General features: G+C 39.0%; 2 protein-coding genes across 2 annotated transcripts; both read right to left on the minus strand.

The window, feature by feature from the left end:
• Positions 1 to 456: 456 nt before the first annotated feature.
• LOC111345121 (uncharacterized) lies at positions 457 to 7,419 on the minus strand. The gene is made up of 3 exons (XM_088738189.1): positions 7,051 to 7,419; positions 2,685 to 3,170; positions 457 to 1,110 (listed from the first exon to the last, which is right to left on the minus strand). Exons 1-3 carry the CDS (start codon positions 7,298 to 7,300, stop codon positions 803 to 805), a joined length of 1,044 nt encoding a protein of 347 aa, XP_088594315.1. The 5' UTR covers positions 7,301 to 7,419; the 3' UTR covers positions 457 to 802.
• A 7,158-nt stretch (positions 7,420 to 14,577) lies between these two features.
• LOC111345127 (uncharacterized) lies at positions 14,578 to 19,575 on the minus strand. Its single transcript, XM_088738195.1, is given in 3 exon segments — positions 14,578 to 15,233; positions 16,622 to 17,074; positions 17,909 to 19,575. Coding segments are annotated over 3 exon segments (1,011 nt in total). The 5' UTR covers positions 18,159 to 19,575; the 3' UTR covers positions 14,578 to 14,925.
• Positions 19,576 to 23,452: the final 3,877 nt, after the last annotated feature.

Genomic DNA, 23,452 nt, shown 5'->3' on the forward strand with positions numbered 1-23,452 from the left:
GAGATGATTAAAATCACCGGATCGGCATCTGTCAGTGGTATTGGTTTCATCAACTGGTATAATGACGAGAATTGGCCACCGTAGAGAGGTTCAAAAGCTGCCGTTTTGGATTCGCTCTAACGAGAAGCTAATACTTCGAAAGGTCAGCCTTAGAATGTCTCAACGGTGGCTGATTCACACAATAAAATAAGTTGAGAAAACTGAAGCTATCCTGCTCGGTAGAGTTGCGCAACTCGCCGATGACCGCCAAATGTTTCTTGAAAATGCTCGTCGGTGCGCGACGAAGTTATCCGCTGAATATGTCCCGTGAGGTTGCTTTGCAAGTTGAGAGAGCATCATTCCGATTCCATGTAAGAGAATGTGAGATTAAAAATTTCCTTCCCCCCTCCTAGTTGGGTACAAAAGAGTTAGCTGTTGTGAAAATAGAGTGTCGGGGTGATGTTATAACGTCAAGCGTATGGAAAAGAATCTCTGCTGCTAATTTATTGATGTCAATCGTTTTAACCAAAGCTACAAAAACATATGAATATGATCAGAAGCGCGAACACATACAGGCGCGCACTGTCATTCTAGTCATAGACATTGTAAAAATCTTAATAATCATGACTATAATAACCAATCGATAGATACAGTTATAATACGTCAAACTAAACCAACACACAGTACGTTCTTCTAACTCAAAGAGTTTAACAGTTTTGTTTTTTCCTATTACTGAATTCAACAGTACTTGAGCAACAAAAACTTAAAAAGGAAACGAACGAGAGACTATAGTTTGCCAACCAAGAGAAAACATCGTTTGTGTTTAGAACCGAAAAACTTCCATTTCACTCACCGTGAAGAATTGACCTCCTGCCAAAAATGTGTAACAAGGTTGTCCTGATGGGCATTGGTAGTTATACAGATATGTGCTGCAGTTATTAGAATTTGGTGCATTGCAAATATAAAGATCATAATAACTTTCACCTCCAAATGTTGGCCCATAGTTAGCGTTACAATACATAGCATATCTTTCCTGTCCACTCCTTAAAGCCATCTTTGTTGGTGACAGACCGCTCGGGTTGACAAGACTGAACAGAAAAGAGTTTTGTGCTCTTTTGCAGGAATTACTACCTAGAAATAAAAACAAAGAAAAAAGCACGCCAACCATTTAAAGTCAACGCCTGACATTTGGGGGGGGGGGGGGAGTGAACATTTGGGGGAGGGGAAGTGGACATTTGGGGGAGTGGGGAGAGGGAGGTGACACGCGAATAAAATCTTACAGGTTCAATGAATGGAGGAAGGAGAGTCCTTTGGTTTGACTTATGGTAGGGCGTCGCCAAAATTTTTATCAACGCAACCTGAAAACCTTCGATTTAGAAGGCTCCCAAGGCTAACCGCAATTAGGCTCAGATAAGTTATGCCGGTATAATCTCGGACATAATGCTATAGTCAGAGCATATGATAATGACGAAAATTCTCGAAAACAAACACGTTAAACTGCGTTGCTAGTACTTTTATAATGAATTTTTCAGGGTCGTTTTCAGCATACACGTCTCAAATGCTGTTTCTAATACTTTTCTGTTCCTTTTTCAGTCTAGGTTACTTCGTCGAAGGCCTGGTTACTACCTCAGCACAGCGGTCAAGTTATTACACATGCGAACTTAGATGGATAATTTGCCATTGTAAACATGGAGAATCTAGGTGAGACGTAGACCGACGGAAATGTGTGTAAAAAGGAAGAACCAGAGTGATAACAGGTCTAAGCAGGTCTATGCGGCGACGATAACAGGTTTATGCGGACAGCAGACTGTGCTGGCAGGGCAGAAGAAAGGTTCTCTCACGAAACGAAACGTCCGCGTTAAAAAAAGTTGGAATGTCATAATGAAATAAGACCAAGATATAATCTTTCTCCAAAATCCACCACTCATTTTTCTCACGCATATGTTAGAAATTTGAGCTTTTCTTCATCATTTCACGCTCAACACATATTCGGAAATTCCTCTTATTGTTTTCATACTCTCGTGCATGCGCTGTGTTTGACCACTGTGTTTAGTACCTACTCAATAAGCCAGATTGATTATATTTTTACATTGTACAATCAATTTTAAAAATGATTTGTATATAAAATAACTGTAAAATATTTGATTCAAATAGTTAAGCCTCGAAATTCATATCAGATTGCTTTAAAACCTCTCTAGTTTTCCGAGAAAGTTAAAATTTTCCTCTCAATATTTTCAAAAAGGCGAATTTTAGCATATTCTGACCACTATAAATCGCCATCGGCAGATGGCCGTAAATAACCTTGATTTAGACGTTAAGTTTTGGACTTGGGACCTGATTGACAACTCTATTCTACACAGCCATTAAATTTAGACCTTTATAGACAAAAAAGTGCAAAAACCCTTGTACGTTTTCGACTTTTCCAAAGTTATGAGCGTTTGAATGCGCACAATGTTACAAAATATGCCTATTTTTCAATTTTCGAGACGTTACGACGGTCCCTACAGACTAGGGAAAAATTATGACCCCTTATGCAGTCAGAAAATTATTTCTTTCTTTTGACAGTTTCAGACAAATTTACTTTTGATGTGAAATTGACTGGGTATATATAAGAGAGCCTCATAAGTATCACTGTCGTAATTTTCTATCAGGAATTTAAGAAAAACTGAGAGAAGAGAACAAGGTTATTATTGTTAAGAACTCACCATCCCAACTTTGCTCAGTATATCCTCCAAAGATGTAATTTCCACTCTTTACCACTGTAACTGTTGGTCCCTTGTTATCACAACAGGAGTGAAAGTTGGAAGCAGCCCAACCGTTTCTAGAAGCTCGGTACAACAACTGTTCATTGGTGTTAGGAAAGCCCGAGGTGTTCTTTAACCAACTCATCAAAGTCTGGCCCTGACTGGACAAGAGAATCACTGAATCTTTGAACGGTTGAACTACATTCGGGACTAGATCTGCCGTTGGCTTTGGTTCCAGCTCGTTTATCATTCCTTCAACTTGATAAAATTTAGCTTCTGCCAGTAGCTCTCTGCGAATGATCTCATCATTGGGGACGATAAGTTCCCCCGTGCGAAGATAATTTAGGATGTATCGGAAGTGTGTTCCATCTCGATCAATGAAGTAAGATCCATCCTCGCCGGGTTTTGTGTCAAATCTTCCTGAAAACATGGCGTTTAACATGGAACCTGTGTCAAGGAACAATAACATATCATATCTGATCTTCGAGAAGATATGCTACATGACACTCCCACTGTTGTACGAGAGAGAGGGGGGGGGGGAAATGGTTGGAACTTCCCCCTTCTGTCTTTAATGTGTTTGAACATTGTGTTACCGTACAATCATTAAATAGTTTGTATAAAATTATGTCATGCATATTTTGAAAAAGTACGTTGCTAACAACTCCATTTACGTCTCCAAATCGCTTCTTGTGCCTTACAAACCCGTTTTTTCCTCGAGGCAGTAGATTGACTCATTGAATTTAGTCCAATTAAATCGACCACATTTGCTCCATGAAAGATCTTATTTTTGAAAAATTTCCTCATGAATCAAACGCAATGGTCACGAGAATAAATTAAATGATCGCCAACTAAAGAAGCTCTCGATTTTTTAACAAAGTTTTGTTGTCAATGCCAAAAGAAAGGCATAGAGAACTTAGAAGAAAATATGCATTCTGATTTTAGAGTAGTTATAAATAGAGCTGAATTTACGTATTCGCTTAGTACCATTCTCAGAGAAAGTCCTTCTTTACTATCAACCAAATTGAAACTATCTCTTGGAATTTATAAAAAAGGCAATTCAAACTGGATATTTGAAAAGCTTGGCAGCACATTTCCCGTTAATAGTCGTTAATTTGCGAATGAGTGATTCCTTGATCAAAACCCTTTAGAAGTGAAAGTGTTAGCTTCCGTTACGAATCATCTAAAAAATGTCTCCGTGGGGCTTGTTTATCCTTTCCTCGTTAGTGTTTGCATGCCCTACCAAACAATCGAACTTTTTACCCAGGCCATGCTCGTTTTCTGAGAATTGCGCAAATAGTATCTAAATGTGCCTATTCTACCGGCAATTCCTCTACATAAACCAAGTCTTTCCTGCCTAGTGCCACAAATGCAACTGGTTTTCGCAAGTAAATGGTAGGCACCTTTGAATACAAGCCGAAGTTTGAGCTGTTCGTTTACACATGAGCAGAACCTTCTTAAAAGCGAAAGTTTCAACTTCCGTCAAAGTTCTCGAATCATGTGAAACAACAACAACAACAACTTTTTTCACCCCAAAATATACAAGAAAGAAAAATTTATAATAATAGTACAGACAATGATAAGGGCGCTGGCTGCCTGAAATAACCTAATAGTTAAAAATGCCAGGCAGCCAGTTAAAAGAAAAGATGTTTAAATGTTTAGGTCAGGGACACAAAAACAAAGAAACACAGAGACACACACAAAGATAAACACAAAGATAAACTACCAGTATATTAAAGAGACTAAAATTCATACATTGCAAAACAGTATTATTTCCATTTTAAAGTTACATAGACAATACAGATGTCTAGTAATCTTTGATAAATTGCTGCTTCACTTTCTTTTTAAACAAAGAAAATGAAGATAATTTTATATCTTCGTCAATGGAATTCCATACCGATGGACCTTGAAATCTGATATTGAATATACCATAATTTGTTCTTGCTTTTGGAAGATAATAAGACTGTTTTGTACCAAGCCTTGTATTATAGGTAAGGATTTGCGAAATTTTACTGAAAAAAAAAAGAATTAAAGACTGATGGCAATAATTGATCATGACATTTATACATAAAGATTGCTAAATGAAAAGTTACTAGGTCTAGGAATTTTATAATTTCAAGATATTTAAATAAAGGACTAGAGTGCTCATCCAATCTAGAAAAGGTAATCGCATTGCTCTTTTTTGTAAAATGAAAATTGGTTTGAGAGTGGTCTTATGGGTATTTGCCCAGATAATTATTCCATAGGTCAAAAAAGGATATATAAGTGCATAATATAAGCTTAATAAAATATCTAGGCCAACGTAATAACGAAGTTTAGAGAGGATACCAGTGCTTTTTCTAATTTTCTTAACAATGCATTCAACATGGTGTTTCCAGTTCAAGTGTGAATCAATTAGGATGCCCTGATACCTTATGCAGAACTCTTGCTTAAATTGCTTATTATTTATTGCCAGCATGAAATTTGGACATTCAAGTTTCTTTTGAGGTGCGTGGAAAATTACAAAATTTGACTTTTCTACATTGAGTGAGAGCTTATTAGCACAGAGCCACATGTGAATATTATTTAATTCAACATTTATGTTTGATTCTAGTATAGAGAAAGTATTACTTTTATAAAACAAATTTGCATCATCTGCAAAGAAATGAAATTCAAAGATATCTGAGCAACAATAAAAATCATTTACATATAGTAAAAACAACAGAGGGCCAAGTACTGATCCCTGTGGTACTCCACAACTTACATTTTACATTTTGTGGATGTTGCATGATTGACAGTAACAACTTGTTGTCGGCCACTGAGGTAGGAAATAAACCAATCTTTGGCAAGACCTCGAATACCGTAATACCCTAGTTTGTTAATCAAAATTTGATGATTGACGGTGTCAAATGCTTTGGTAAAATCAAGGAATATACCACAGGAATAGCTTCGATCATCAATTGCTTTCTGAATTTTGTCAATTATGCAAAGAATTGCATGGTCAGTACTGTGCTTAGTTCTGAAACCATATTGGTTTTCAAATAAGACTTTTTTTTTTTCTAAGAATCTGATTAGTCTATTATATACAGGTTTTTCTAGGAGCTTACTTAAGACAGAGATAAGGGAGATGGGACGGTAATTGCACAAGGATGACTGTGATCCTTTTTTGAACACAGGTACAACATTTGCTATTTTAAAATCACTGGGAACAACTCCAGTTAAAAAAGAAGCATTAAAAGCTATCTCCAAAGGCTTTGATATATAGGCCTTTAGCCATTTGGATGCCTACAAATTATTTTACAGAGTAAGTTTGAATGACAATTATTATGTACCTCAATCCATAAGGCTTCAAAATCATCAGCAGTGATTGTAAATTCAAGTCTTATGTTAAAATTTAAGTTAATTTTTATGTAGAAAGCAACTCCCCCAGCATTGGAAAGGCTTTGCTGGGAGAGATACTGATATCCACATACGTCAGTGTTAGATATAGGAGGCTGATCAATTTTCTGTTTGATTTCAGTAAGACCAATGAATGAGAGAGGAAAATATGGCTCTGATAACATGTTTGACAATTTATCACAGCATTATTAGTTTGCTCTTCTGATGGAGTAGCAGCGACAGCGATTCCTTGGATTTCTACACACTCTCTACAAGTGTACTGCTCCAGATCATAATGATCTTTGTTCGCTCTCGTAACTGATTCCAGTGAACTTTCAATGCTGCGAATTGTTGCCTTCAAAATCTTATTCTCATCGTGCAAAATCTTATTGTCATCTTTCAAAGCCTTTCTTTCCTCCTTTGAGCTCTTCATCACCTCCAGCAATTCGTCATACTTCGCATTCACAAATTCGAGAAAACTCATCGCATCTTTAACTGTTTTTTTTAACTCGGAGATTGTCGAGTTAAGTGGATTGAGTTTCTCGTCTAAAATTTTGGTAAATTGGTCGCAATTAATAGCCGGCATACTGGTAGATACTCACAAAATTAAACAGATACAATATATCACACGCTACAGAGCACTAGACTCAAACTGACTACAATTTTCTCAAGAGCGAAGAAATAAGAAGCCGTCTTGTCCACTAACCGCTGACCATCCGACCAAGTAGTTGGAACTAGCAGTTGTTCTTCATCTCTCATGTTGGTTCTCTTTTTTTTTTTTCAACTTTACCTCATTAATATTTGCTTGTCCGACCAAAACCCAAGCTCAACTAGCTTTTTGTTTTCATATGCTAAAAGGCCATGTGCTTACGAATATTGACCTCAATATTTCTTTACTAAACGACTTTCATGACCTATCGAAGATCATTTAACAGACATCAACTTGTAATTTTTTAAATAACAGTAGAATTACCTGGATCTTTAGTCATGGTTTCTAGACTTGTCGCAAACATATGGCCGCCTACATTGAGTTTCAACATCTTCGAGAAGTGAACATGTTCAAGCTTCTTCGCCACCTCGTCAAAGGCCTCCTTCTCCTTGCGAAGCTTGTTCGTCTCCCGCTTCAGAAGGTCATGGACGTCATTAATGTGCTTGTGGAGTTCCTCAAAGACTCCTTCGTCAGGCGAATCCTCTACATCCTTCGAGTTACGGGATGAAGACATCTTACTTGTAGCAGAGTCAAATTATATTAAGGCTGCCCCGACTAAATCGAGTAAACTTTGCTTCACGTCGTGCTAGACCTGAACAATAACTGACCCGTCGGTTCTTGAATTACTAATCATGAGTGAATGATGCAAACTGCTTACTTAATTTCACGGTTCAGCTCATTCGTCAGGCCTGTAACGTCGCGTTACAAAACACGCAAGGCAACGATATTCCGCTGAGATTTCAAATAAATTGTGGAATAGAGCCAGTTGATCACAGGTGAAAACCTAAAAAAATCTCTAACTCGAGTGTCACCCAAAACAATGCTGCAAAGCTATCTTTCAATGCAAGGAGACCTAAAAATATCAATTGGTTGGCAAGTAAATATTTGTGATAAACCACAGAGGAGTTAGGATGGCAAAGAATTAATACGATTGCACTGATTTACAAATGATAGACTTGGTAATTAACGGGTTATCCGAGGTAAATTCTTGAAGTCAAACAGGCCTCGAACGTAGTTCTTCTAACGTTCAAGAAGACCCAAGGGGAAGCGATAAGCGCTCGATGCAGCAAAAAATAACGTAAATCAGGGAGGGAAGAGGGGTTCATTTAATTTAATTATTTTATCAACTTCGCCAACTTAATATGAATGTAAATGGTACAATACAGGCTGATGCACTGCAACAGCTTACGCCAATTGCTGCGGGACCGGAACAAAAAATTGAAATAAAAATTGCAATAAAGATTAATGAGTAGTTAGTAGCAACAGTCTATGTTTCTTGTCAGAGTAACGGCTTTGTTGCAACTTGTGCAGATAAACTTAAATGAGCGAGGATCTTCAGGGACATACGATTTGTATTACAGAGTGATTACTTATAGTTACTGAGTGGGTATGCCTTGAATGAACTGAGAGAGATGCCGGAAAGACCAATGTCATCAGCTATAGCGTTCCATATTCTCTGTGTGCGGATGGAAAGACCTCTGATGTATAGTTGTTTTTCAATTTTTGGGAACAAATAGCGTTACATTTGTGTTGCTACTGGATCTAGTTGTTCCTGAAAGGGTACGTCTAGTGGGGAACAGCAACATACATTACGACACTACATTTACCAACATACATCAACTACAACACTTTGCTCGTCATGGGCTGCTTACAATTAATTTCCTATAATTTAAGAATGTTAAAAGCACAGGAATACGAAAACGTTTAATTCAAATACATTCAAGGTAAATTAGTGCTATGTCAAATCGCGAGGCTTATAACATATGATGCGTCTCAATTATAATATTATAATTTAGATTTATTAAAAACTGGATCATTGGATAATGCAATTCAAGACTTTTCATTGGCTTAGCCATTATGGTATATGAGCCAATATACCATAAACTACGATATGGTAAGCGTACGCATAAGCTTAAAATTGAAAGGGAGCTAAAAGTGTAATACAATATACTCATTTAATGTAACGTTTTGTAATAAAACAATTATTCCACTCGCATTTGTTGGATATGAGATGATTATAGCCAACTCGGCGCTACGCACCTCGTTGGCTATCTATCATCTCATATCCAACGCGCGCTCGTGGAATAATTGTTAAATATCAACAAAGTTGAAATGGTAAATTGGCCACCGTAATGATTACAAAAGCTGACGTTTCGAGCGTTAGCCCTTCGTCGGAGCGAATAGAGGAATTGTGGGTTGTGTGTGCTTTTAAAAGCAGAAAATGGAGCTACGTTATTGGTGGGAACATGGCAACGAGAGAAACACGAATAAATTAGTGCAATGAAAAGCGTTCCTTGAGTAGGTAAATTAAAATGTCTAGCGACTGGTTTCGATGTGTCCTTGTCATTGCTTTCCACGTCAGAAGTTCTTTTCAGACTAATGACCAACCAGGCACAATTTAAATGCGCTCGTACACGATTTAAAACGTGTCCTTTCATTCACAACACTGATAAAATATCGGGACCTAAACGATCCATTGAGATCACCGATCACTTCACGTGCACCTCCGCCAACGTTATCTATTGCATGACTTGCACTTATTGCAAAAAGATATACATCGGTGAAACAGGCAGAAGACTAGGTGACCGATTCCGAGAACACCTTCGAGACGTGGAAAGGAATGACAAACACACATCAAAACCATTCGCTAGACACTTACCTAATCATTCTAAGCGACATATGGCAATCTGCGGTCTTTCCTTACACTTAGGTAGCACGGAAAGCCGTAAAACTCTTGAACAAAAGCTCATCTTTCAAACCGGCAGTCTAAATCCCACAGGTATCAACGAACGCTTTTCATTCCACTAATTTATTCGCGTTTTTCTCGTTGCCATGTTCCCACCAATACCGTAGCTCCATTTTCTGCCTTTAAAAGGACACAGAACCCACAATTGCTCTATTCGCTCCGACGAAGGGCTAACGCTCGAAACGTCAGCTTTTGTAATCGTTATGGTGGCCAATTTACCATTTCAACTTTGTTGATATATCCAGATTTCTTTTCAGTTTTCATAGTTTCGATTTATAAGCGTGTGACTCGAAACAATGTGACGCCAAACCGTCTTTCTTAGTTTAAGTGTTAGAAAGTATTGTTAGTTAGCCTAAGCTATCTGAATCTTTTTTCATGGTCGACAGACTTGTCGCGAAAAGGTGGCCTCCAACATTCAGTTTCAGTATCTTCGAGAAGTGAACATGTTCAAGTTTCTTCGCCACGTCATCTGACGCTTCCCTTTCCTTGTGAACTTTATCCGCCTTTGTTCGCTTTATAATGTCGTAAAGGCTTTCAACGTGCTTGCATACCGCCTCAAAATTTGCATTGCTGAGTAAATCGCGAACTTCTTCCAGCTCTCGTGGGGAAGACATATTTTACTAAAATAAAACAGCACACTTAAGCGTGGGAGTTTTTAGATAGGCAGAGTGACCGTGGACAATGGCTTCCGGGAATGTGATTGCACAGAAAGATGTTTTATTGTTTTATTTTGAGATGTTTTATTGTTTTATTTTAAGATGATTTATTGTTTTATTTCGACGAAGGTATTACTTGAGTGGTCACGTGACCCGTAGCATACCATATTTCATCAAATTACCGCCCACGCCTTAATGAGCGCTCTTCCCCAGATGAGCACTCGCCCCCGGGCTATCAAACAACTGCCCCCCTTGAAGAAACGTTTCCTCCCTCACTTTCTCAAATAATACTGAGAGATACAAGAAAAACTTGTTTCTATTGCTCCTTTATTTAAACTTTTTTAGCTTTGACTGCAGCGGGATCTACACTAGAGATTAATTTCTAATCCGTTCCTGTTATTTCTATCTCCATGTGCTTGCATAGTTCCTTCATGTGCGTTGCCGGTTCTTCTAATTTTTGTCCTGTTGCTGCGTTAACTTATTAAGATTATTATTACTTATTATTATTATTATTATTATTAGTTATTATTATTACTTATTATGTTTCTTCGATTAGGCCCAGGAGAGCCAGAAAGCTCACAATATCATTTTGTTAGGGTAGAAAGCGTGGACATAGTAAAATATAATATAAGAAAAAAGATAAGAAAGGTTGAAAATCACAACATCGAAAAATTTACCTTAAATTTTTACAAGAATTGTAAACCTTTGCTACGCGTATGTTGATCTTTGTTACTCTAACATAGACCTTTCCCGATTGCGCACGTAAAATCCTAAAAAAGTGCCGGCAAAAAGGGCTAAAAAGTACTCAAAAGGAGCCCAAAATCTCAAAATAGTGCTCAAAAAGGGCTAAAAGTTGTGAACAGTTACCTCTAAGCTTTTCGTAAATATGTCAATTTTTTCCCTCTTTTGCAGGCATTCTTTGATAGACTGCTGTTCTGATTTATTTCTCTCAATATCAGCCATGCCCTTCTCATGTTTCTTTGATTTCGTTTGTCTTTCAATAGAACCTTTCTTATCACTGAAAACTTCGCTGCAGGCGTTACATCTAAGCTTTCCTTTAACCACGGCAAAGTGTTGGTTTGGGTACTCTTTGAGAAGATCCCGTGTACTCACATTGGTGGTTTTGACGCTTCCTCTTTGCTTGTTTTTCCCTTTGTTGAACGGAACTTTTCGCTTTCGTGCTATCGAAGCACTTTCTGGAGCACTAAGGGGATGCTCCAGCATTTACTGTTATTGTAATCACTTCTTCGTCTTCATTTCTATTGTTTTCCTACTGATTTAGTGCTTCCATTTGTGCTCTTAAAAAACTAAAGCCGGTTACGATTTGTAAATGAATTCAGCACTACTAGTGTACATCAGATGATTTAGAAATTTGAGATGACACACACATGATACATCAGCCAATCAGAAACTTCTGTTTTCACGCTCAGTAGGGATAAGTCCACGTGCCTTTCCATGACAACGGTCTTTTATTCTAGTGACAGGTACATCATTAGTTATTCAAATTTATGACCTGGAACACGATTCTCGTTGCGAGCGGCACACAGTTTTTGCTTTAAAATGTTTTAGAAGACATATGTTGCTCGAAATTTGCTCGAAATGTGAAATATTGCTCAAATGTTGCCCAAAGTGCGGAAAAGTGCTTAAGGGTGCTCAAAATGCAAAATAGTGCCCCAAACTCAAAAAAGTGCTCAAAAGGTGCTCAGCGCAATCGGAAAAGGCCAACTCTAACATCCTTTTCTTTTTCTTTAGCGGAATATCTCGCGCCCGCGTTGTTTTTGTCAGTGCGGTTACCAGGCACATGATGAGTGTTAGTCTTTTTGACGTCATTGTGTGGGGAGTCGGTAGTCGTTTTGGTTTCACGGCGGTTGGAGAAATAAAAGCCTTCGTGTTTTGATATACTGTAAGTGTGGGCCGTCATTCTCTTCTGTTCGTTTTCATTGCATTGATCGTAGATTTTTAAGGTGCACGAGCCAATAACACTAATATGACAAAGATATTGAAAAAAAAAAAAAAAGAAAACATTCTTATATTCGAGGCTAGTTTTCCTTATTAAATAGTCCAAAAATAGTTCCACACATTCATCATGCAATCTGTTATTTGATAACAAACGGAGTGATATTTCATTCTTAATTTGCCATGTGTGTAACGTACGCTGCATTCCTGCCAGAAAATTAAACGACACTCGCATTAAAGTATCTTTGCGATACCCACTAGGGCAATATTTCAGAGTGACTACTAGATGTGATGATTAAAATCGCTGGATCAGTACCTATCGGTAGTATTAGCCTGCGTGCAGGCGTAGAAAGGGGAGGGGGTGGGGGAGGACGAAGATCAGCAAAAAAAAAAAAGGGGGGGTCGGGCGGGGGGAAAGGGAACGCCTGCAATAAAGGCCCCTATTGTTTCATTTCTGCGGTCGCTGGCGGCCGCAAAATTCTCATTGGTTAATCAGACAATAGGACGTGTTCGTGGAGTATTGCAGTATTGCGAAAACAACAAAAATGGCGGCCGAAGTAGACGTGTTTGCAAGAGCTTTGGCTGACTTGAACGTCGTCGCTCGTAGTGAATTCAAGTTAAAACCGGAGCAAGAAGTTGCAGTAAAATCTCTTCTAGATGGAAAAGATGTATTAACGGTGTTGCCCTCAGGATACGGCAAAAGCCTCATGTATCAAATGTTTGTTCGTGCGAGGGATTTTGAAATGAATAGTAAAGCAACGATTCTCGTGATCTCTCGTTGGTTAGCATCATAAAAGATCAGATACTGGACCTGAAATCAATAAGATATTCTGCAGTCGATAGCAGAGAAATGATGGTCTAAGAAATTCGGATATGTAATTTTGAAGTTCTCTATGCAATAGCTGAGAAAGTCAAGGAGAAAGCCTTCAGAGAAATGCTAATTTACCATAGTTCATCACTTAATTAAAACATTTGGGCAATTGTAATCGACGAATCTCACACAGTTGAAACGTGGACAGGTAAAAGGTGAGCGTAATTTTGGTTTTTTTTATATGCATATGATTTTTTTTTAATTGCGAAATTCCAACGTGTCGATATCACTGATCAATTTTTCAAGTTCCGAAGAATGACTCGTTGTCAAGCTTTCCGAAAACAAGGCTTTTTTGGAATTAACATTTCCAGTACTTTTTTGGTTGTGTTTACCGTCTGTTCTGATTACCAGCTTTTTGGTATTGTTTCTTTCAAGCGTGACAGTGGTGGGAAGTTGTCTTTTACATCGATCTTCCGAATCTTTGCAGTTTGAATCTTCATCAGCGACTCTTGTGCTGCATACAGCTCGCTCAGTAAAACTGTTCAGTTCAGCTGCATTTCGTATTTTGCGACCACAAGATCTACAGACCCGCTCTGAAAGGTTTTCGTCTCTCGTTAGTGGAAACCCAATCGAGCCGCAACGTTCATCTAAAACCAGCCCGACACTTCCTTCTCTGCCCGATGGCGAAAATAGATTTTCAAATGACGCTCTTCCTCCTCCAGAAGTAAAGTTAACTCCACAAAATCCGCAGCTGCTGTTTTTTTTTTTTTAATGTTTATCTTTGGTTTTCTTCCTCTTTAACAAACCTTTGTGGGAGTTGCTGACATTTCACGGCTTGAAGATTTTCTCACAATGCTAGAGCTCGCTGCTATGAATATTTTTTTTTACGCCTTCCCGCGTAAAGTGACTCACGCAGAAAAGCGCGCGCCTTATTCTGATTGGCCATTGAACTGACAGCTCTGTTAATCCGATTACCGTAAAACAGTAGGCGGGCGGAGATGTAAAAGAAGCGGCTTTTGTAGCAGGCGTTCCCTTTCCCCCCGCCCGACTCCACCTTTTTTTTTTTTGCCGATCTGCCTCCTTCCCCACCCCTTAATACGCCTGCTACGCAGGCTAGGTAGTATTAGTTTATCAACTGATTTAATGGCGAGAAGTTGGCCACAGTAGAGAGGTTCAAAAGCTCCCGTTTTGAGTTCGCTCTGACGAGGAACTAATACTTCGAAAGGTCAGTTCTAGAATGTCTCAAGGGTGGCCGATTCACACTATCAAATCAGTTGACAAAACTACAGCTATCCAGCTCAGCAGAGTTGCGCAACTCTCTTGATGACCGCTAAATGTTTCTTGAAAACATACTGTGACAGCGCAGAATGCTCGTCGGTGCGCGACGGACCTATCCGCTGGCAATGTCCTGCGAGATTGATTTGCAAGGGGAAAGAGCATTCCCTGTAAGAAAATGTAAGATAAATAGCTCCACCCCCCCCCCTTACCGTTTTTGATACCTTCCCAATATTGCAATTAAGCACGAAAGAGTTAGCTGTTTTGAATACAGAGTCCCAGAGCCTCTGAGTAAGAGAGGAAGTTCAGGTGATGTTGTAACGAGAATAAATGGTTGGGAAAAAATCTCAGTTGGATGCTGATTTATTACCATCAATCGATTTTAACTACAATTACAGAAACACATGAATGTGATCAGAAGGGCGAAAATATACAGACGCGGACTGTCATCCAAGTTATAAAGAGGTCTTAGTGATCTTAGTGATCGCGATTATAATGATCACTCAAAAGATGCAGTTATAAAACATCAAACTAAACTAACACACAATACGTTCTTCCTGATCAAAGAGTTTTACAGTTTTGTTTTTTGTTTTTTCCTGTTACTGAAGTCAACAGCGTTTGAGCAACAAAATATTAAAAAGGAAATGAACGAGAGACTACAGTTTGCAAACCGAAAAAAAAGAATCGTTTTGCGTCTAGAACCGAAAAACTTCCATTTCGCTCACCCTGAAGTTCGGACTTCCTGTTAAAAATGTGTTACAAGTTTGTCCTGATGGGCATTGGTAGCTATACAGATGTGTCCTGCATTTGTTGGAATTTGGTGCATCGCAAATATAAAGATCATGATAACTTTCACCTCCAAATGTTGGCCCATAGCTAGTGTGACAATACATAGCATATTCTTCTTGTCCACTCTGCAAAGGTATCTTTGTTGGTGACAGACCACTCGGGTTAACGAGACTGAACAGAAACGAGTTTTCTGCTCTTTTGTAGGAGTTACTACCTAGAGATAAAAACAAAAGAAAAAACCATGCCAACCAATTAAAGTCAATGCATGATATTTGGAAGGGAAAGGGAGGGAGGGAGGGGAAGGGATGGGACACGCGAATAAAAGGCTCGCAAGGCTAGCCGCAATTAGGCTCCGATAAGTTATACCGGCATAATTTCGGGCATAATGTTATAGTCAAAGCATAGTGCATAATGACTAAAATTCCCGAGCTTAAAAATGCCTTAAACTATGTTGCTAGCAATTTTAAAATGATATTTTTTGGGTCGTTTTCAGCATACACGTCTCAAATGCTGTGTTAAGTATTTTTTATCACTTCTAGTCTAGGTTACTTCATCGAAGGCCTGGTTGCTACCTCAACACAGCGGTCAAATGATTGCACACGCGCACTTAGATGGATAATTTGCTATTGTAAATATGGAGAAACTGAGACGTAGACCGAGGGAAATGTGTGTAAAAAGGAAGAACCAGAGCCACACAAGATATCGTGACGGCAAAGGTCTATGCGGACAGTAGACTGTGCAACAAGGGCAGAAGAAAAGTTCTGTCACGGAAACGAAGTGTCTGTGTTAAAAGCAGTTGGGATATCCCACAATAAAATAAGACCAAGAAGTTATCTTTCTCCTAAATCCATCACTCATTTTTCTTACGCATTGTTTAGAAATTTGACCTCGACAGGTGTTTGGAAATGCCTGTTATCATTTTCATACTTTCGTGCATGCGCAGTGTTTATTACCTATTCAATAAGCCACGTTGATGATATTTTTTACCTTGTATAATCATTTCCTGATGATGCCGTAGATCGGCGAACGTTTGGAAAACTAAATTATCGTAGGATACCTGGTCTCACTTGATTTACTCGTCTGACCATGTTGTATAATCAATTACAATTTTTTTAAAATAATTTTTGTCTGGCCCACAATGTAAACTATTGGGTCTGACAGTAACTGTGATAGCCATTAAAGTCTGTTCATTTAATTTTTACTAGTTAGGAACATAATATGGGCCTAATCCCATATTTTCAGGGGTGACGCTCAAAAGCATAATGCTCGAAACAACGTTGTAAATAGTTTATCGTGCACGGCCCGAGCACGTGTATGTATCACGTGATATGACTTCAATTTTCAGTGCCCAATGGGATCTAATTGTTGACTTTAATTTTAGTCAAAATTTTGATCTGCTTCAAATACTTAAGGCGAAAAATTTGATCAGATTTATAAATCTGGTGTACATTTGGATGTTGGAGGAAATTGTAACTCCCTAAGAGGTCTGAGTCACACGAAATGGCAGAAAAAATTCGGAGAAAGTCAAGTATCATTATAATTTTCTGACAGGAATTTAAGAAAAACTGAGAAAAGAGAACAAGGTTAGTTTCAAGAACTTACTTTCCCAACTTTGGTCAGCATATCCTCCAAAGATGTAATTTCCACTCTTAATCACTGTAATTGTTGGTCCTTTGTTATCACAACAGGAGTGAAAGGTGACTGCAGCCCAGCCATCACGAGAAGCACGGTATAACAACTCTAGTTTGGCGTTGGGGACTTTTGTTACGCCTTTTAACCAGCTCCCCAGAGTCTGGCGTTGATCGAACGACAGGATCACCCTATCCTGGAGGGGTTATGGTGTCAACGCTTCTATCATTCCTTCCACTTGATAAAATTTAGCCTCGATCAGCAGCTCATGACGAACAGTCTTATCATCAGGGACGACAAGCTCCCCTGTGCGAAGATAATTCAGGATAAACCGGAAGTGGGTTCCATCTCGATCAATGAAGTAGGTTCCATCCTCGTCAGGTTTAGTGTCAAACCTTCCGGAAAACATGGCGTGTAACATGGAACCTGGGTATAAGATAACCACATATCAAATTCAACTTGAATTAGAGAAAGCCCTCTCTTTTTGTTCTTTTTTCTTTATCTTGCCTCAATTAGTAATTTTTTTTTTATTTTCCAGTTTGATGTCCTACGAGCAGTCCCTCGGAAGTAAAAGTTCATGTCTGTGAGGGATCTGTGTCATGGTCTGTGCATCTGGGATCGTGCCCACAAGTTCGCAGTTCGTCGCTAGAAATCAGAAGAGAGATTTAGCACCGCATTTAGGAGAAACGGCAAACGTCAGCTTGCCCTTGCACCATTCACGTAAAATAGCGTGAACCTTGCTGCTTTAGCTTCGCGTGGGCCCTCGTCATAATGCATTTGAAGGCGCCCTTGTTTGACTTACGAGAAGTAGTTTTGGCGGCCTTATTCCGACAATTAAATTCTAACTTCTAAGAGAAAGAGTGAAAATGTCTTATGTACAGGCAAACGCGAAACAGGTTATTTTCTCGCAGAAACGGCAAAGCGCAACAAGCAAACGCGAAAAAATGGCGGAAAAACAAGGTCTCGTGGTCTCTCTTGCCGTTTACGTTTCACGTAAATACGGCGCTAAATCTCTCATTTGACAGGCCCCGCCTGTCTTCGCCATCCTTGCTGCTTTTTGTTCTCTCCCATCAGCTATTTTTTCTACCCCAACAGATTTCGATCCATCTCAAAGCAATCTCGGTGGCACTCAAACTGACTCTAAACATTGTGGCGTCATGCCGCATGTTTCGAATTAATTTCACGATCCCTCAACAGCTCTTACTAGTCAATTATTCTTAGTTGTAGTATTTGAAAAGTAAGATACATGGCCTAGGTTACCTGGATCTTTACTCATAGTCGACAAACCTGTCGAGAAAAGGTGGCCTCCAACATTCAGTTTCAGCATCTTCGAGAAGTGAACATGTTCAAGCTTCTTCGCCACGTCATCGAACGCTTCCCTTTCCTTGCGAACTTTATTCGCCTCCTGCTTCAAAATATCATAGGCACCTTTAATGTACTTGTTTACTTCTTCAAAAGCTTCATCGCTGGGTAAGTTGGAAGTTTCTTCGAGCTCTTGTGACGAAGACATCTTCCTTAACCAGGACAGCAAGTATCTTATGCGCAGATTACCATACCTTTATGGGTATCACTATGAAATCAAAACCCATGAACATCTTGTGAAATTATTCATGGTAAATTCACAGATTTTTCACTGGATTTTCATGGTTAAATCAATGGAATTTTCATGGTCTCAGTGCCATGAAAAAGACATGAAAAATCCCGTGAGAAACCTGTCAAAATTTGTAATATTCACGACCCATGAAATACTCTGTAAGGTGACCTAGAAGTCATGAAATACCCATGAAAATGGCATTTCATGGCCTTTTCAGAGGTACTGAAAAACCCATGAATTTCATGTCAAAAAAATTCATTGCAGCAAAGCATGACCCATGAGTATCTTGCGAATATGTAAAAAATCCATTGACCATGAAAATTTTCTCTGAATTTTCATGGCCTCTCCATGGTATTTTCATGGCACATGAAAGTTAAGAGTGTGTCTCTGTAAAAGCGGTCCGGTCAATTTTGCTTGAGACACAGATTTTCCTCATATCTTTTGGGTTGTAAGACATTCATGTGCCTATGCTAAAACCACAATCCGTTTGATCGGATCTCTTTATTTTTCAAAGTTTTACGGAAATGAAATTTCACTCGAGCGAAGGCCTGTCGTGACACTTTTCCAAGACTTTAATTTGAGACAACTTTGGAGGACAATTTAAAAAAATCTACGGAACTCAGCAAAAAAAAAAAAAATACCACAGCCATGTATATTAATTCTATCTTATCCATCAAGGCGACTTTCGTGAACATGACATTTCAATCAAGGAAACAGGAAGACTTGAATGACACCTTATCGGTTCGCTTAAGTCACACACACGAAAACCGATCAAATTCAAGGTAAATTTTTGAAAAAGTGAGGCATGATCCAAAACTGATCCAATTAACATAGTTAGGAAGTAGATGCCATAGAAAAGGTAACTAAAGAAAAAACTTTGCGGCCCGACCTTTACGAAAACTTTATAACTCCACGAACTTACCTAATTTTCGGCAATCTCCAAGTTTGGCCGCCATTTTGAGGGACTTATCAACATAAAGCGTTGCAAACACAAATCGAGCAGGTAGATCTAAAACCGTCAGAAATACATGCGAAGGCAATTCAAGTAAACTTTACTTTCTATTCAAGCGGCAAAATGTGAAATTATTCGTAATACTTACTATTCCTACATTCCCATGCGACCATTTCTTCCAACAATTCAAACACAACTTGTGTTCAAATTCCCCTCGTCAGTCCACCATAAGAAATAACCTCTGTCACCCAAGCTTGGACTCAAATGTGAAGTACGAATCAAATAACATAACTGCTTCTTCTTCGAGGCAATATCATGCTGGTATTTTGATTTTCTGATCGACAAGAATGGTGTTCAGTAAGGGATCGCCATGTTTACCTCATACACAGACCGCTGACCAGCCGCCGAGTGAAAACAGAACGCTGTGGGGTGGGGTAGGTGGGGAGTTATCGTCATAAGATATTAGAATACATGCTTAAAAAACTTTGGGACTCCCAGTCTAAACCGTGAAGGCATGCTTAGTGGTACGGACTACTTTTATTTTGTTCTCGTAACTTTTTCCTTTAAATCGGAACTGGTATTAATTAATAGAGTTATCGATGTACTTTTAACCGGGGTACCCATATTACTTTTTGCTTGTCTTCTGTGGTATAAAATAAGGTGTCTATTTTATGAGAACCTTTTATTTATGCCCCATTGCACGGAATGAACACTGTACTTAGAATGCTTTTTCTAAGTCATTTCTGCTTTTCCCAAGAATGCACCCAAAATTATTGCTATATATACAAAGCTGACTCTAAAATATGATTTTCCGCAAGAGTAAGCAATGTCATTTACGTATGGCGTTAATAAAACTAGCAATGTACAATTTTTAGTGTTTCCCACTTATAAGCTCGACATAAAATTGTTAAGTGAACCATTTTAGTCTCAGCTCATACCTTTAATCGATCTGACCTTTTTTCACCAAACCCTATTCTTTTTGAAATGTTCAGCAAGCAACCGTGAGCGAGAATCCTACTCTTGTACGTTGGATCAGCCATGATCTAATCGGCCCAAAATAACAAATACAACGCCTTCAGGCACCAGAAGAACTTCGGCCTTCTTCAGGCACCTGAGGAAGGCTGGTTTGGTCAGCCGAAACATAGTGCTCCGTCTTAAAACTTATCTACGTTGTATCGGTCTTGCCTCTATATTCCTATTCCGTTTTCATTTTCAAATTTATTGTCCATCTTTTTTCATACGACAACGACAAAGAGTTTTATAAGTAAACCAAATGTTTTGTGTACCACTCTTGTATATACAAAAACATGGAAAAGGCCGGCTAGTAAGCTCCTCCCCTCGGCCTGCTCCTAATTTTTGGTTGCTTTCGCCCCATGCCTCTGCACGACTCCCTGTTGGCTAAAAAGAAATTTGAAAGACTACTATGCAGGACGCCTTTTCTTTTTCATTTCAGTTACCCTCTACAATTCTTTATAAGTATGTTTCGTGTGAGATTTGGAGCAAACCTTCTCCGCTAACCTTTGACCATGGGTCCACGAGGGATCACGAAGTTTAGGAGGTGTGGCCTGAATGTCATCAAAACAACCACTGGGCAAATACATGGGACGTAAGTGTTCTCTGTTAAAAACAATACAGGTGTGGTTGGACAACAACGGTGTTTAAGGAGGCTCGGAAAGGTTTTCTGTTGCCGTAGTGTTTGTGAAACGATGACAGGTTACAAGAAAAGAGCTTAATCGTGTGGGCAAACTATAAACATCTTTGCAACTATATTGTTGGGCAAGACGTAAGGTCCACAAACAGACACTCAAATTCTCAGTTATTGTAAATTATCTGAAAAACTAAGTCAGTTACCTACCACTTTAATTTCTTTGTAGAAAAGCTCCCGAATTTCTTTAACTTCTCAGAAAGTATGAAACAAATTTATCTAGCATATTTTAAGACTTGTTCTTGTAGTTATAATTGTTGCCAACGCGATACGAGTTCGGAAGGTCTAAAGGAACTCGCTCTAACTTTGTATACTCGATACGATTTCACTGATTTCCGCGCCAAGGGAGTAATTCATGAGTGGTCTGTGATTACGCTCGCTAGGCAAAGAATGGGTTTGTGACTTTCTCACTCAATTGAAGAGACTCACGTCACTCCTATGAAATAGTTATACAGAATAGAGACTGCGAGCAGTTTCTTATTTTTCTTAAATATAGTGAGGTCACGCGTATCCTGTGAGCATGGAGAAGCCGCGAGATTGGTGACTCTGTGTCGCGTCTTTGCCGCTCCACGCTCTCGGAGTTGAGCAAAGACAAGAAACTTTACCCCTGAGGCGATACAAGAGGTTCAGTGGTTATCTCGATTATCTGAACACATTTATTTACATTGGTAGAGATTTGTTTATAAATATATGAACTGATGCCGATCCTTTTTGGAACGAAATGTATTTACGTATATGTGCACGATCCTTCGCAGTAAAGCACCATTTAAGCAATAGTGAAAATCAGACCTGAAAAAAATTCAGGCCTGTACGGGATTCGAACCACTGACCTCTTCGATACTAGTGCAGCGCTCTACCAATTGAGCTAACAAGCCAACTGGGAGCAGGCCATCAAATTTATTCGACATAAACCCGTAGATGACAAATCAAACAACAACAAACATATGAAACATATGTGTGAACTGCGGTTATGAAACGTATATGAGAACGATCCTTCGCAGGATCGTGCACATATACGTTTATCATCTACGGGTTTATGTCGAATAAATTTGATGGCCTGCTCTCAGTTGGCTTGTTAGTTCAATTGGTAGAGCGCTGCACTAGTATCGCAGAGGTCAGTGGTTCGAGTCCCGTACAGGCCTGAAATTTTTTTCAGGTCTGATTTTCACTATTGCTCAAATAGTGCTTTACTGCGAAGGATCGTGCACATATACGTTTCATAACCGCAGTTCATACATGTTTCATATGTTTGTTGTTGTTTGATTCATCATCTACGGGTTTATGTCGAATAAATTTGATGGCCTGCTCCCAGTTGGCTTGTTAGCTCAATTGGTAGAGCGCTGCACTAGTATCGCAGAGGTCAGTGGTTCGAGTCCCGTACAGGCCTGAAATTTTTTTCAGGTCTGATTTTCACTATTGCTCAAATAGTGCTTTACTGCGAAGGATCGTGCACATAAACTTTTCATAACCGCAGTTCATAGATGTTTCATATGTTTGTTGTTGTTTGATTTATCATCTACGGGTTTATGTCGAATAAATTTGATGGCCTGCTCCCAGTTGGCTTGTTAGCTCAATTGGTAGAGCGCTGCACTAGTATCGCAGAGGTCAGTGGTTCGAATCCCGTACAGGCCTGAAATTTTTTTTTTCAGGTCTGATTTTCACTATTGCTCAAATAGTGCTTTTACTGCGAAGGATCGTGCACATATACCTGTCTATGTATTGTCGGGATAAAAACACAAAATACGGCGATGAACCCTTAGGAAGGAGGGATGAGATTTTTCTAATTGCAAATGGAAAACTTGTCTAATTAATTTGCGGCAAAGTTATTTAGGACTACCTAATACGGTTGCGAAGCTAGATTACTTCCATAACTTATGATCCCTTCCAAGATAGGAAGAATTTTCTTCGAGGTTCATTTACTCATATTACATTGGTACAATGAAGAAAACTGGTATCTAAGTCTTAACTTTATTTTAACAAGCTCAGTAGTCGTATATTTTCAACGGGGACTTGTTTTTCCGCTTAATGTCAATCTTTTTTCCTTCCAATTTTTCCTTATGTACATAATAGGGACATTTACCTGAATTGAAATTAGGATTGGTACTAGCATATATCCACCACGGGGTCAAGGGGGGGGGGGGAAGCGAGGGGAATTATAAATGCCAATGAGGGGTTATCATTAGACTACTAGTGTCCTTACGAGGGAATTACGCAGTTTTTATGGCGACACAACTAAAATACTACGACCCCCCAGGCGATAACTGATTGGTCCCTAAACTTACATCATCCTCTTGACTAATCAAACGAAAAACCAAATCCAAACGCGACTTGTTTACCGCTTCGTTTTACGGCGCTTTTAGGAAGGCCACGTGTTCAATTAAAGTGTTCTTATTGGCTTCTTGTGATGGTTCCCTAAGTTCTGCATGGCTGTTGTGTTAATCTTTGACACTCATTTGAAATTCGCTTCATGATGCGGGTTTTTTGACGACTAAATGTTATCATCTCCTATTTAAAGTTAATTTGCGTATATCCCAAAGTGTAGTCATTTCCGTG

Source organism: Stylophora pistillata, chromosome 11 (genome assembly GCF_964205215.1).
Source record: "Stylophora pistillata chromosome 11, jaStyPist1.2, whole genome shotgun sequence".
Classification (NCBI taxonomy): Eukaryota; Metazoa; Cnidaria; class Anthozoa; order Scleractinia; family Pocilloporidae; genus Stylophora; species Stylophora pistillata.